Source organism: Dendropsophus ebraccatus, chromosome 3, assembly GCF_027789765.1.
Source record: "Dendropsophus ebraccatus isolate aDenEbr1 chromosome 3, aDenEbr1.pat, whole genome shotgun sequence".
In the NCBI taxonomy this organism is placed as follows: domain Eukaryota; kingdom Metazoa; phylum Chordata; class Amphibia; order Anura; family Hylidae; genus Dendropsophus; species Dendropsophus ebraccatus.
The window spans coordinates 26,401,164-26,416,257 of record NC_091456.1 but is presented as its reverse complement, the minus strand read 5'-3'; the positions used below and the strand labels follow the sequence as shown (position 1 = coordinate 26,416,257).

The following is a 15,094-nucleotide window of genomic DNA, read 5'->3' as shown; positions in this document are numbered from 1 at the left end:
TGCAATAGCACCAGCAGCAAACGGCACTCGCTTGCTCCCTCTTCTTGCCTTGTGTAATAGAGGCTTTGGAAAAACATGCCCACTTTCCTCCAGAGACAGCACTGCTCTTGTCTCCAGATCAGGTGTGGTTTGCAATTAATCTCCATTCATTTGGAACCAAGTTGCAAAAACCCATCTAAACTGGAGACAAGAATAGTGCTCTCTCCGGAAGAAGGTGGCCATGTTTTTTAATACTGGATAACCCCTTTAACTATCGCTTCTTGGTTTTGTTACCGTTACCTAATTCAGTCGAACAACAACATCACAATTTACCACTCATACACCTCCAGGACTCATCTGCCACACACAGAAATGACAAACACAATCCTCGCCGGCGTCATCTTCCGATTACTCATTACTCAGGGTACATAAACCTTGGTCATCATGACATCAGAGAAGCACATCGCCCTTCATATGAAGCGAGAATAATTTAGACTACCTTCCTCCTACCTCAAATATCATCATGTAAAGTGCAGTCATCAAGAAGGCGACCGTATCCAGCAGTACGCATGAAACGAAGGCTCTGCCAGCTCACAAGCTAGAATCTTTGCCATGAATCAAAGAGCCATAAATTACATTAACGATCATAGATTTCCAAGTGCTTCCTGTTATTTGCAAGTGTGACTACTGAGACACTCCTACCAGGGGTGCACGGTATAAAGAGTAATGAATCATCGAATCAATGTCTTCCTTCAAGAAGAAGAGGAATTATGGTTATCTAAACAGTGGTGCCCACTACAAGTATAGCTGGCCATGCTAGTCATACACAGTGGGTGGCCTTCCAGTAAAAACCCATGTGATTCACAGGCGATCATGTACAGCAGGAATAGGAACAATCGGCCCTCCAGCTGTTGCAAAACTATAATTCCCATCAAGCCTGGACAGCCAACGGCTGTCCAGGCTTGATGGGAATTGTAGTTTTGCAACAGCTGGAGGGCCGAAGGTTCCCCATCCTTAATGTAAAGGATAACTAACATAATCCTGTTCAATGTTTTACTCCAAACCGGTTACAGGGCTACTGCACCTGACTATTCTGGTATATCTATTGCAATGGAACACCAGAGAAAAGCCTTCAAACTTTAAAAGGCTGCAAGTCTATACGGCAGATGTTTCGACGTTCATGTAAAACAACATAAAACGGGTTAAACTCCTACCATAGTGGCCAGGAAATATCTTGGATATGCATATTGATTTACCTAAACTATGACGCTCTTATGATTTTTAACAATACAAGCCAGTCCATTGGTCCTTTGGTCTTTTAAAGATCTTAACGTTAACAGATGTATCATGTGTTGAACATATTCACTAAGTAAGATAATAGTCAGGATACACAGCGCAAATGGTCGGAAGCTTTTCTTAATATTAAGACAGCAGACCAGAGCAACTCCATGACTCCAAGGCCTGTGACAGGGTAGGGAACCTTGTCTCTCTAGCTGTTGAAAAACTACAACTCCCATCATGCCTGGGCAGCCAAAGCTTTAGCTGATGGGAGTTGTAATTTTGCAACAGCTAGAGAGCCAAGGTTCCCTACCCCTGTTGTAGACATTTTCTCGTCTTTCTCATTCCAGCCCTTTCCCGGATATGGAAATACATAAAGCTCGGCCACTAGTTTTGCCTGCCCTTGAAACGGCACGGTATATATATTGTAACAGCATATCACGCCTCGCCATCGTACAAGTATATTTGCATACCCTTCAAATATTGGGTCAGGGAAGAGAGCAAAAAAAATCTGTGCCATCCACCTCCAAGACTCCTCTTAAAATAGCAGGGTAATTTGGAGTGAAGCTTCCCGAATACATAAACAGCGATTACATAACGGCAGCCAGGTTATTAAAGTGCTGCTCCTCTTGATACAATGTAGATGTGTCACACATCCACTGCTGCAGGAACCATGCAGATAAATTTGCTTGTATGGAATATCAAACACTCTTCAGAATATTTAAAAAAAAGCCTGTTGTTCCACCATCATCGACCTAAATATTCCGAGAGTAACAAGGCTTAAAGCTACCCGATATGTTTACCCGGGGCAGACTTTGAAACGGGGGATCCACCCTTTCTATATAAAGTTTGCCGGGAGTATATCCCATTTTACTAATGAAATAAACATGGACCGAGTAAGTACTTTAAATCTGGTGCAGAAACCAATGTGATGTGGCAGCCTGGGGAGAAGAAGCAGGTCACGAGAGACTGTACTGACCTGTTCATCATACAGATAGTGACATGTTCATTTACATCACAGCCTGTTGATTTTTTTATGCTAGTTTATTAAAAAAAAAATTCATACTACAGAATTAGATCCAGCTTACCCTATTTACTACACTAGCCTATCCAGCTTATTCTGACTTCTCGGCTGCTTCAGCAAAGGCATCTCATGTACATCAGTGCCGAGAATAGGGAAGAAACCATCTCGATGTATACGTATTAATGTCAGCAGTAGTAGCGGTGATGCAGATAGCATACAAACAGCACTGCAGGTCACAGAAAACTGCATTCTTCAGCCAAAGTAAGGACCAGTCACACACATGGGGGTATTTTTTTATTTTTTTTTTTACTTACTCAGATTTGCTGAATGCGCCAAGAGCCTTGATATAGGAAAAGCCCACGAACGGCAGCCCTTCGCCCGAGAAACCTGCAGCGCTCAAGTGGCTCGAAGAGGGTAAACCCCGTAAATTCTTCTCCGGTTCATCAAAATTTGAGGTGTCATCGTCAGACTTTAAGGTAGGAACGAACGGAGGAGGAGCTGGTCGGAGAAGGAGAGAAACCAGGATTACAACCCAGGAACCTGCTTCATTAGCTGCACCAGCACTGCAGCTTGTGCTCTCTCAGGAACTGGCAGACTGAGTCACTGCTATGAAATCTATTACAGCAACAAGATATTAACCCCCTCCATCCCCTCCGAGCAAGAACATCCCCCTTTTTTTTCCCCAAGATTACTAGAGTTATGTGATCATTTCACCTGCTAGAGCAAGTAAAGCCTTTAACGCTGGTCAATGCAACCCCCCCTCACCCCCCTCTAAACCTGATCCCAGCCCGCATTTAGAGGGATGTTCTCATTGCATTCAACCATCATGCTGATGTGATGACGAGATCTGTGCATGAAGCAAGCTGAAATATTCAGAGGATGGGCAAGTATACAGATGCCGGGAGATCAGTGCAAACCTTTCTATGTCAGAGCTGCTTTGAGATGCAATGGGAGCCCAAGCAATCTTCCAAAGGGGCATTATTGCTACATAAATGGGTTGCCCTTCTCGACAGCTACTGAGATAGCGGCAGCAGCAGCAGCCTTAGGAGGCATTGTGATATTGAAGATCCTCCCGGTTCTAATACTGTTACCATGGATCCAGAATAAATCTCCTCTGGGCCAATAGGATATAGGAAGGGAAAAATATCCCACTCTACATAGACTGTCACCAGTGTATTCCAAAGCAAGCAGATGAAGAAGAAGAAGAAAAAAAAAAAACATATGTGCAATAATTGTGGCACTGTTCACATGAGCGACACAATAAATTAACTCCAGCGTGATGCCAATATCACAGACTGCAGAATCCGTCTATTAGAGGGGTGAATTATTTAAGACCACATTGCAGATATTTTATTGCCGGTTCACACAGTAGTGACTCAGGATATTGTCTGCGAAAAAAATAAGGCTTGTGTGCTGATTTTTTTATTTTTTTTATCTAGGGTCACACAGGCCATGGAATGCAGCATCTCATTTCTGCCCGGCGAGCAGGAACAATAAGGCGGACGGAGCAACGAGGCCAGGCGGCAGGTCAATTTAAATGACAATAGGGCCACTGGTTGCAAAACAAGTCCTCACCGCAGCCTTCCAGGCACGTCTCCCACCCACCGCAGCTCCCATCTAAAATTAGTTACGTAAGGGAGAAGGGGAAAATAACACTGTAAATACTTGTGTGCAAAGACACAGTGTGTGTGTGTAAATCCATTATCCAATGAGGAACAGGCGATATACACACACGAATATATATTTATTTCCGCCTACACACTGAAGCAGGCCTTGAATTTCAGGTGTCGATATCAAACAGCAAACCTAGGCAAGAAAACAGATTTAACCCGACAATAAATACTGCTATTAGTGAAAAATATCCAGTAATAGTCCTTATGTATCTGTAAACCATAGGCCTGTGGCAGGGGTAGGGAATCTTGGCTCTCCAGCTGTTGCTAAACTACAACTCCCATCATGCCTGGACAGCAAAAGCTAAAGCAAGGTTCCCTACCCCTGGCCTATAGAAAACATCATATTCATTTCTCTGCTTATTCTTTTACCAGATCACTGAAGCAAAACTACCTATACTCTGGGTCGTACTTACCACTAGGCACCCGTGGTCCAGGGCATAGGGCAGCACCAGGGAGGAGGGGAAGGAAACAACTTTTTCATTCTTTTAGTCTCCAACCTACCATTCAGACTTGCCAGTAAATCTGGTGTCTTTTTGGGTGGGGTGGGGTGTATGAGTCCATTGGTCAGGTCTGGTATGGCGGTGTTATCCAGTCACAGTATGGTGGTATTGGTCAGGTCTGGTATGGCGGTGTTATCCAGTCACAGTATGGCAGTAATGGTCAGGTCTGGTATAGCGGTGTTATTCAGTCACAGTATGGTGGTATTGGTCAGGTTGGGTGTGGCGTTGTTATCCAGTCACAGTATGGCAGTATTGGTCAGGTGTGGTATGGCGGTGATATCCAGTCACAGTATGGCGGTATTGGTCAGGTCTGGTATGGCGGTGTTATCCAGTCACAGTATGGCGGTATTGGTCAGGTCTGGTATGGCGGTGTTATCCAGTCACAGTATGGTGGTATTGGTCAGGTCTGGTGTGGTGGTGTTATCCAGTCACAGTATGGCGGTATAGGTCAGGTCTGGTATGGTGGTGATAAATGTGATGCCTGGAGCTATTACCTACCAATCTACCAATCCTGTGGTGAGAATTCCTTCAGAAAATATGCAGACCGCTCGGATCATTGCTTCAATGTGGAAAGTTGTTTGTTTAAGCAGTTCAAAACCATAAATGCATTTCAGACAACGTTTCTACATGTAGAGAAATGCATGAGGCTGAAACCAGGCTCCCCCATGCTCCCCAAGATGGGGCGTCTTCAGATTTATTGCCTAGGGAAGCAGCAGCAGCTGTTAATACTGCCCTGCCTATACTGGACTATTTCCAGTAGTGCACTATACCACTGATAGCGTCAAGGGTGGAGGCCATGCACAGACATACAAGTCGAGGTACAGGAGTATGGCAGAGCTAAATAATAGGTTGTACTAGCTGTGCTTACCGGGGGTCAGTATGTAACCGCCAGAAGTGTTGGTGCAAATCAATAGTACTCTACCTGTTATCATAGAACATTGCACTGCATATGTTGTTATATTGATATTACTATACTTTAGGTACGGTTAATAAATTGTATATGTTTATTGTGAAGCCTGTATCATTAATTATTTTACTCTTGGGGCACTATGTGAGCAAGTTAATAAGTGCAGTCGTACATATTAAAGGGGTACTCTGGCGAAAATCTTCTTTCAAATCAACTGGTTTCGGAAAGTTATATAGATTTGTCATTTACTTCTTTTTAAAAATCTCAAGTTTTCCTATACTGATCAGCTGCTGTATGTGCTGTAGGAAGTGATGTTTCCTTTTCAGTCTGACACAGTGCTCTCTGCTGCCACCTCTATCAGAGACAGGAACTGTCTAGAGAAGGAGAGGGTTTCTGTGGGGATGTGCTACTACTCTGGGACAAAGATGTCTGACTGAAAATAAAACACCACTTCCTGCAGGACATACAGCAGTTGATAAGTATGGGAATACTTAAGATTTTTAAATGTAAGTAAATTACAAATCTATATAACTTTCTGAAAACAGTTGATTTGTTAGAAAAAGATTTACCCTTTAAGTGGTAGTAAGATGCAAAGTAAGAAGGTACATAGGGACATAAAGGGGAAATGTTATATTATGAAGGAATTGTTGGAAATATTTATAAGTCTGTAGATTCCACTAGGTGCTGAATACAGACTCACATGGACAGGATAGTTTTTAGCGGGTTTCGACTCATTAGAGAGTGATAATGAAATTCTCTAAATAGCCTATTCTACCTCATCCAAGAGATACTGTAATCTATATGATTAAAGGGAATCTGTCAGCTGTAATTCACCTTCCAAACTGCTGACACGGTTAGGGTACTATTACACAGAACGATAATCAGCCGAATCGGCCCAATACGGCCGATCATCGTTCCGTGTAATAAACACAACGATCAGCCAATGACAACGATCATCGGCTCATCGTTGATAATTGTTGGGCACCGACCACACATCGCTACGTGGAATATCGGTCTGCATACGTTACCTATCCATGGTCCAGGGCTCCTCTTGCGGTCCACTTCTCCCCTGATCTCGCACGATGCAGCTTCAGAGCGGCCAGTCTTAGCTGACAGGCCGCTCAGCCAATCACTGGCCGGGACCGCCACTAAGACAGACTGTCAGCTAAGGGCCCTATTACACGGGCCGATTATCGTGCAAAAACTCGTTATATCGTTTGAATTTAAACAATAATCGTTCTGTGTAATTGCCGGCAATGATCGAAAAATCGTCCATATGTCGTTGATCATTGATTTAAATCTGGGCCTAACATTATCGCTAATCGTTCGCTGTAATTCCACGTTCGTTCGCTCAAGTTCCGCATTTTTTCACTAATCGTTCAGTGTAATTGCACATTGTCCATTGTTTTGCTGGGATCAGAAGGGATAAACGATAATAGTAACAATCGCAATAACGATCATAGTAACGATCGTATCTAACGATTATCGTTCTGTGTAATATGGTGAACGATTTCAGGTTAACGATAAACAATCTCATTTGCGATCGTTTATCGTTAGTCGTTAAAAATCACTCCGTGTAATAGGACCCTATGTCCCGGGCATCAGTACTGTTGTGGAGTGCCTGGTGAAATAGTGTAAATGCCACATCTGTACATAAAGTAGAAAAGTCTTGTAGTACAGGTACTGATTCTCACTGAAGAGATAGTAATAGAAACATAGAAGATTGTTGGCAGAAAAAGACCACTGGGTCCACCTAGTCGTCCCTTTTAGTATTTCCCTTCTTATTATCTTAGGATAGATATATGTTTATAACAGCCAGGTTCATATTCATTTATTGTAGATTTACCTCCCACATCTGCTGGAGGTTTGTTCCAAGCATCTACTACTCTTTCAGTAAGGTAATATTTTCTCATGTTGCTTCGGATCTTTCCCCCAACTAACCTCTCACTGTGTCCTCTTGTTCTTGAGTTCAGTTTAATCGTTGGTGGATTGTGCCACCTAGGCAGGGCTTCACAGCTGCTATGCCACTTCGCCCTACCCACATTGGCTCCGTAGGCCCCGCCCCTCCTTGACATCTTCATTGTCTAGGCCCCGCCCCTCCTTGACATCTTCATTGTCTAGGCCCCGCCCCTCCTTGACATCTTCATTGTCTAGGCCCCGCCCCCTCAACAGCCATTGGAACGGGCTGGCCTAGAGGTCTAGGCCCCACACCCACTTTAGGTGGGCCCATTCCAATAGCTGCTGAGGGGGTGGGGCTTAGACGCGGATGATGTCATGGGGGGGCAGGAAATTCCTCCACGGGCACACCAATAGATCACCATTGGGATCTGTAATCCGCAAATAGTAATTAGATTATTATTAACTTTTTCATTTTTATGGATCAGCTAAAAATTTGGATGCAATAAGGATGAAAATTTGCAGATTACTAATAAAAAATATACGGACGTGTGAAAAGACTCTAAGTGCCGTCAGAGGTCAGCTTCGAGCTGAGTGTCAATTGCACAGGGATATGGATGGGAGGGGACTTTGCAATGGAGAATAAAATCATTTTTCTAGGTGGGTACATAAGCATGCACTACAATAGTTCCCCCTAAATCTTGAAACCAAAGGGCTGCGGGTTTGATTATGCAATGTGCTAAGTACAACACCTGCCAAATATTACGTAATAACCACACTTCACGGATGCTTGCCCAGCTTTTGTACTTGGTAGCAAATACACAAATCACATATATAACACAAAACAATGTTTACTTGCTGATTCTTGCTTTAAAGTTCATATTTTATCCTAATGAAAGTAAATTATTTCTTTGAATTAATGGCAAGCATTTTTCAAGATAATGTAGAGAAAACATCATTGGCAATGTGCGTCTGCAATATACCGAGTGTTGGATGCAAACAGACACATAGTAGTGACTGGACCTGAGGAAGAGGGGTGAACCCTCGAAACCCGCAGTCCGTGGTTTAAATATTTTTTAAAAGCCTTTGTTACTACTTCAGTGTCTGTTTCCATCCAACACCGCATCGGTAGATTGCAGCCGCACATTGCCAACGATCTTCGCCAGCTCTTTGTTTCAGATTCCTCTTGGACATCTCTCTATCATAGCTACACTGGTTATACGGAGGAGTGGAGGGCTGCAGTCGGCTATTCTTTGCATAAAGCCACTGGTGTTGCTGTGTTTGGAGCATGACCACCCATGTCCTTACAGAGCTGTGGATTTGGCTAAGAGAACAAAAACCTGATTCCAATACAAACCGAATTGTTAACTGAAACAATATTCCAAGGCTACACAGAGTATGACAGAAGATGTTGGTTGTTCCCAGTCTGTTCTACGTAGAATATGGTGTAAGTAAAATCAAAATGTAAAGATTATGAAGGAAAACATGGATAGACCTAGAAAGAAGTCAATGAAACAACTGTAAGAAATAACCTAAATAAAATGGGATTTAACCCTTAGAGGACCCGGCCAATTTAAATTTTGAGTTTTCGTTTTTTCCTCCTTGTGCTTAAAAGGCCATAGCACTTGCATTTTTTCACCTTAAAAACCCCACATGAGCCCTTATTTTTTGCGCCACTAATTGTACTTTGCAATGACAGGCTGAATTTTTTCCTAAAGGACACTGCGAAACCAGAAAAAAATTCAATGTGTGGTGAAATTGAAAAAAAAAAATGCATTTCTTTTTCTTTTTTTTACGCCATTCGCCCTGGGGTAAAACTGACATGTTATATATGTTCGTCAAGTCGGTACGATTACAACGATATATAACATGTATAACTTTTCTTTTATCTGATGGCCGGTAAAAGATTCAAACCATTGTTAACAAATATATGTTCCTTAAAATCGCTCCATTCCCAGGCTTATAGCGCTTTTATCCTTTGGTCTATGGGGCTGTATGAGGTGTCATTTTTTTGCACCATGAAGTGTTCTTTTTTTATCGGTACCTTGATTGCACATATGCGACTTTTTGATCGCTTTTTATTACAATTTTTCTGGATTTGATGCAACCAAAAATGCACAATTTTGCACTTTGGGATTTTTTTAAGCTTACGCCGTTTACCATACGAGATCTGGAATGTGATTCATTATTAGTTCGGGCGATTACGCACGCGGCGATACCAAATATGTTTATTTATTTTTATTTACAACATGGGAAAAGGGGGGTGATTCACACTTTTTAAAGGGGAGGGGGCTTTTTACTAATAATAACACTTTTTTTTTTTTTACTTTTACACTTGGGGGACTTCTAGTATAAGTACACTGATCTCTCATACAGATCTATGCAGCATAGATCAATGAGATAGGCACTCGATTGCTTCTGGCTGCTGCAGCGGGAAGCAAACGAATGCCGAGCCGGGATCAGCGCAATTTGGCAGAGACCCCGGCAGGTAACAGACTCGGAGATCGCCCCCCCGGGACAACGTCCCGGGGGGGGCGATCTCAGCCACTAGACACCAGGGAACGGCTGCATCAGGAAATCATCTTTGACAGCTGCATCTGATTATGTAATTAGCGGGCACGGCGATCGGACCGTGCCCGCTAATAGCCGCGGTTCCGGGTACGTCCAGGGTCGTCTAAGGCAGCGCTTCTCAAACTGTGAGGTGCGCCTCACTGGTGAGGCGCAGCTCGCAGTCTGGTGAGGCGCAGGGTCCCTGTCTGTGCCCGATATCGGCACACAGCAGGGACTCCAGAATTAGTGACCAGCGTTCCCGATGCGCGGCCCCTCAGCTGACAGGGAAGCCCCGCTTTCTTTCTCCAGCCGCGCGCTTAGCCTCTATCGCAGCTCGAGAGCGCGGCGCAGGCGGTGATGGACAGGTGGGCGGGCCAATCATGAACAGCGGTACGCTGAGGCCATACGGAGCCTTAGTGCACCAGATTAAAAAAAAAATAAAAAATGGCTGCGCCACGAGGGGGGCTGAGCGGGCGGCTGGAGGAAGGGCCTTCCTGTCAGCTGAGTGGCCGCGCAAGGGAACGCTCCATCTCAAAGTCTTGTAGTAAACAGGGGGCCGGGGGACATCACATGTGGAAAACAGGGGGAGAGGGGGACATATAGCCCCCCCATCCACCCCCTCAGTAGAACCAGGTGAGTGCAGGCCCCGCAATCACCCGCCCGCAATATCCCAGTGGCCGCAAGCCCCCATCCCCCCTTAGTAGAGTGCCCGGACATCGCCCCCCACCCCCACACAATCTCCCGGCCCCCCTTCCCCCATCTCACCCAGTGTGGGCCCGCGGGCCCACGGCGTTCCTGTGAGTGCAGCCCCGAAGTCCCACATCCACTGCGGCACCTGCGGCTGCCCTAAACCCCTTCACAGCCACACAGAGCCCTGGATGCCGGCAGTGCTCCACCAGCTCAGCTACATTATTCCACCAGCTCAGCTCTGCTACATTATTCCACCAGCTCAGCTCTGCTACATTATTCCACCAGCTCAGCTCTGCTACATTATCATGCCACCAGCTCAGCTACATCATCATGCCACCAGCTCAGCTACATCATCATGCCACCAGCTCAGCTCTGCTACATTATCATGCCACCAGCTCAGCTACATCATCATGCCACCAGCTCAGCTCTGCTACATTATCATGCCACCAGCTCAGCTCTGCTACATTATCATGCCACCAGCTCAGCTACATCATCATGCCACCAGCTCAGCTTTGCTACATTATCATGCCACCAGCTCAGCTACATCATCATGCCAACAGCTCAGCTCTGCTACATTATAATGCCACCAGCTCAGCTCTGCTACATTATCATGCCACCAGCTCAGCTCTGCTACATTATCATGCCACCAGCTCAGCTACATCATCATGCCACCAGCTCAGCTCAGCTACATCATCATGCCACCAGCTCAGCTCAGCTACATCATCATGCTACCAGCTCAGCTCAGCTACATCATCATGCCACCAGCTCAGCTCTGCTACATTATCATGCCACCAGCTCAGCTCTGCTACATTATCATGCCACCAGCTCAGCTACATCATCATGCCACCAGCTCAGCTCTGCTACATTATCATGCCACCAGCTCAGCTCTGCTACATTATCATGCCACCAGCTCAGCTCTGCTACATCATTCCACCAGCTCAGCTACATCATCATGCCACCAGCTCAGCTCTGCTACATCATCATGCCACCAGCTCAGCTCTGCTACATTATCATGCCACCAGCTCAGCTACATCATCATGCCAACAGCTCAGCTCTGCTACATTATCATGCCACCAGCTCAGCTCTGCTACATTATCATGCCACCAGCTCAGCTACATCATCATGCCACCAGCTCAGCTCTGCTACATTATCATGCCACCAGCTTAGCTCTGCTACATTATCATGCCACCAGCTCAGCTACATCATCATGCCACCAGCTCAGCTACATCATCATGCCACCAGCTCAGCTACATCATCATGCCACCAGCTCAGCTACATCATCATGCCACCAGCTCAGCTCTGCTACATTATTCCACCAGCTCAGCTCTGCTACATTATTCCACCAGCTCAGCTCTGCTTCATTATTCCACCAGCTCAGCTCTGCTACATTATGCCACCAGCTCAGCTCTGCTACATTATTCCACCAGCTCAGCTCTGCTTCATAATGCCACCAGCTCAGCTCTGCTACATAATTCCACCAGCTCAGCTCTGCTACATCATGCCACCAGCTCAGCTCTGCTACGTCATTCCACCAGCTCAGCTCTGCTACATAATGCCACCAGCTCAGCTATGTTATGCCACCAGCTCAGCTACATCATGCCACCAGCTCAGCTCTGCTACATCATGCCACCAGCTCAGCTCTGCTACATCAAGCCACCAGCTCACGGCGTTCCTGAGTGCAGCCCCGAAGTCCCACATCCCCTGCGGCACCTGCGGCTGCCCTAAGCCCCTTCACAGCCACACAGACCCCTGGATACCGTCAGTGCTCCACCAGCTCAGCTCTGCTACATTATCATGCCACCAGCTCAGCTCTGCTATAACATCATCATGCCACCAGCTCAGCTCTGCTACAACATCATCATGCCACCAGCTCAGCTCTGCTATAACATCATCATGCCACCAGCTCAGCTCTGCTACAACATCATCATGCCACCAGCTCAGCTCAGCTACATCATGACCACCAGCTCAGCTCTGCTACATCATGCCACCAGCTCAGCTCTGCTACATCATGCCACCAGCTCTGCTACATCATGACCACCAGCTCAGCTACATGATGCCACCAGCTCAGCTACGCTACATCATGAGCACCAGCTCAGCTCGGCTACATCATGAGTACCAGCTCAGCTCGGCTACATCATCATCTCAGCTCTGCTATATCACCATCATGTCAGCTCTTGGTGGGGAATACCCCTTTAACTGGTGAATACAGCAGGTGCATTATTACTCTATGGGGGCACAGCACTGGACATTATTATTATATGGGGGCACAGCAGGCGGCATTATTACTATAAGTGGGGGCACAGCCAGGTGGCATTATTACTATATGGGGGCACATCAGGAGGCATTATTACTATATGGGGGCATAGCAGCGGGCATTATTATTGTATGAGTGTCCCAGTCGGGGTATTATTACTATATGGGGGCATAGCAGCGGGCATTATTATTGTATGAGTGTCCCAGTCGGGGTATTATTACTATATGGGGGCATAGCAGCGGGCATTATTATTGTATGAGTGTCCCAGTCGGGGTATTATTACTATATGGGGAAAAGCAGGGGATCTTACGCACAGGGGGCAACCCACATACCTAATCTGGGGGATTTAACTGTTTGTGGGGCTCTAGTGGGGGAATTTTATATTTGTAAGGCACTATTGAAGGTATTAACTACTATATGGGAGCTATTATGGGAATGCCTACTACTTTGACAGTGCCAGGAACACTGCACATAACTCTGACAGTGTCAGGAATGCCAAATGTACAGAAATGGGGTAAGGAGGGAAGTGGGAGCTACCACAGGAAGAGGAGGTTACGAGTAGAATCATGCTAGCGTGCGTGTGTGTAAGCTGCCAGCTAGGGTATGGAGAAAGAAATGCTGCACTGTGGGGCTGGTATACAGGTGGAGCACTATGTGGTGATGGGTCACTGCAGGTGGAGCAGTATGTATTTTCTGCACTGTGCTGGTGGTTTACTAAAGGTGAAGCAACATTTATTTCTGCACTTGGTGTTGTTTTGACGCTGCTCTGGGATATTATGTGCACTAGATGGCGGTATCTGGCGCTTGATAGTTGTATATGTTTGTTTGTGAGGCCCCAGCATCAACATGGATTGCCGGGTGAGGCCCGAGAACAAAAAGTTTGAGAAGCACTGGTCTAAGGGTTAAAGGGGTACTCCGGGCAAAATGTGTTTTTAAATATGTTATTACATAAAAAAGTTATACAAATCCCTAATATACACTAATTATGGGAAATGCACATATTCTGCTATTTCCCTCACTTTAGTAGGTCAGACGGGCTCACTTCCTCAAAAAAAATTAGACGTCACGTCTCAAATGTAAGGGAATAGACGTCTATTCTCCATCCCTCCCTCCCTGGGCTCCTCTGTCCCACCCCCCTGACCAGTTCTATTATACTTGCTGCAGTGGCTCACCCCAACTAGCTGCCTCCTCTGAGCCCATCTCTCCCCTGGCCGGTCCCCTGCAGGAGCACTCACCCGCCGCCCCGTTCCGGCGGAGTGAGAGCTCCTGCACCTACCCCCAACTTGCCGCCCCTCATCTGAGCACTGTGCCCGGTCCTTTGCACGAGCGCTCACCCGCCGCCCTTCGGGGTGAGTGCTTATGCACCTGAGCGCTGAGATGAAGCAATCTGAGCCAGTCTCAGCACTCACCCGGCCGCCCGGTTCCGTGCACGGTGAAGCAAGCTGCTTGGGAAGAGGTGCATAAGCACTCTGCACGGGGCCAGGCGGCGGGCTGTGATGGAGGGGAGCAAACTCGGAGAAGGAGTTGCATGAGCGCTCACCCTGAAGGGCAGTGGGTGAGCGCTCGTGCAAAGGACCGGGCACAGTGCTCAGATGAGGGGCGGCAAGTTGGGGGTAGGTGCAGGAGCTCTCACCCCGTCGGAACGGGGCGGCGGGTGAGTGCTCCTGCAGGGGACCGGCCAGGGGAGAGATGGGCTCAGAGGGGGCAGCTAGTTGGGGTGAGCCACTGCAGCAAGTATAACAGGACTGGGCAGTGGGGTGGGACAGAGGGAGGGGGACATTACTAATGTCCAGGGAGGGAGGGAGGGAGGGATGGAGAATAGAATATTCCCTTTCCATACTTTACATGCGCCCCATGCTGCATACATTTGAGACGTGACGTCAAATTTTTTTTTGAGGAAGTGAGCCCGCCTGAGCTACTAAAGTGAGGGAAATAGCAGAATATGTGCATTTCCCATAATTAGTGTATATTAGGGATTTGTATAACTCTCTTTATGTAATAACATATTAAAAAACACATTTTGCCTGGAGTACCCCTTTAAATATAAAAGAGACAAGAAACCAGCACCAACCACTAAGCTAAAGGAAACAAGGAGTGGTGGAGGATTAGATAAAAGTGATATTCGGTGACCATTCATCAAACTGCATTGGCCAAGGAGATGGTGGTGAAACCTTTGTCCAATGCCATGCTAATAAAACATGTAAAGGTCACTGCCTGAGGAGAACAATAACAATTCCTTCCTACCTTATTACATAGGGTTTCATAATAGGACTATGGCAATCATAACCTCACAAGTCAATGCGCAGCTGCCCAAAGGTATTTTGGACACTTTTCTTATTCAAT

General features: G+C 46.2%; 1 protein-coding gene across 2 annotated transcripts in view; it reads right to left on the bottom strand.

Moving 5' to 3' along the window:
• Positions 1-15,094, bottom strand: part of CIT (citron rho-interacting serine/threonine kinase) — a 106,667-nt gene that overhangs the window by 71,555 nt on the left and 20,018 nt on the right. For both annotated transcript variants that reach the window (XM_069961273.1, XM_069961274.1), the window contains exon 10: positions 2,596-2,779. In XM_069961273.1, the coding sequence (XP_069817374.1) occupies positions 2,596-2,779 (184 nt within the window). The remainder of the gene's footprint in view (positions 1-2,595; positions 2,780-15,094) is intronic.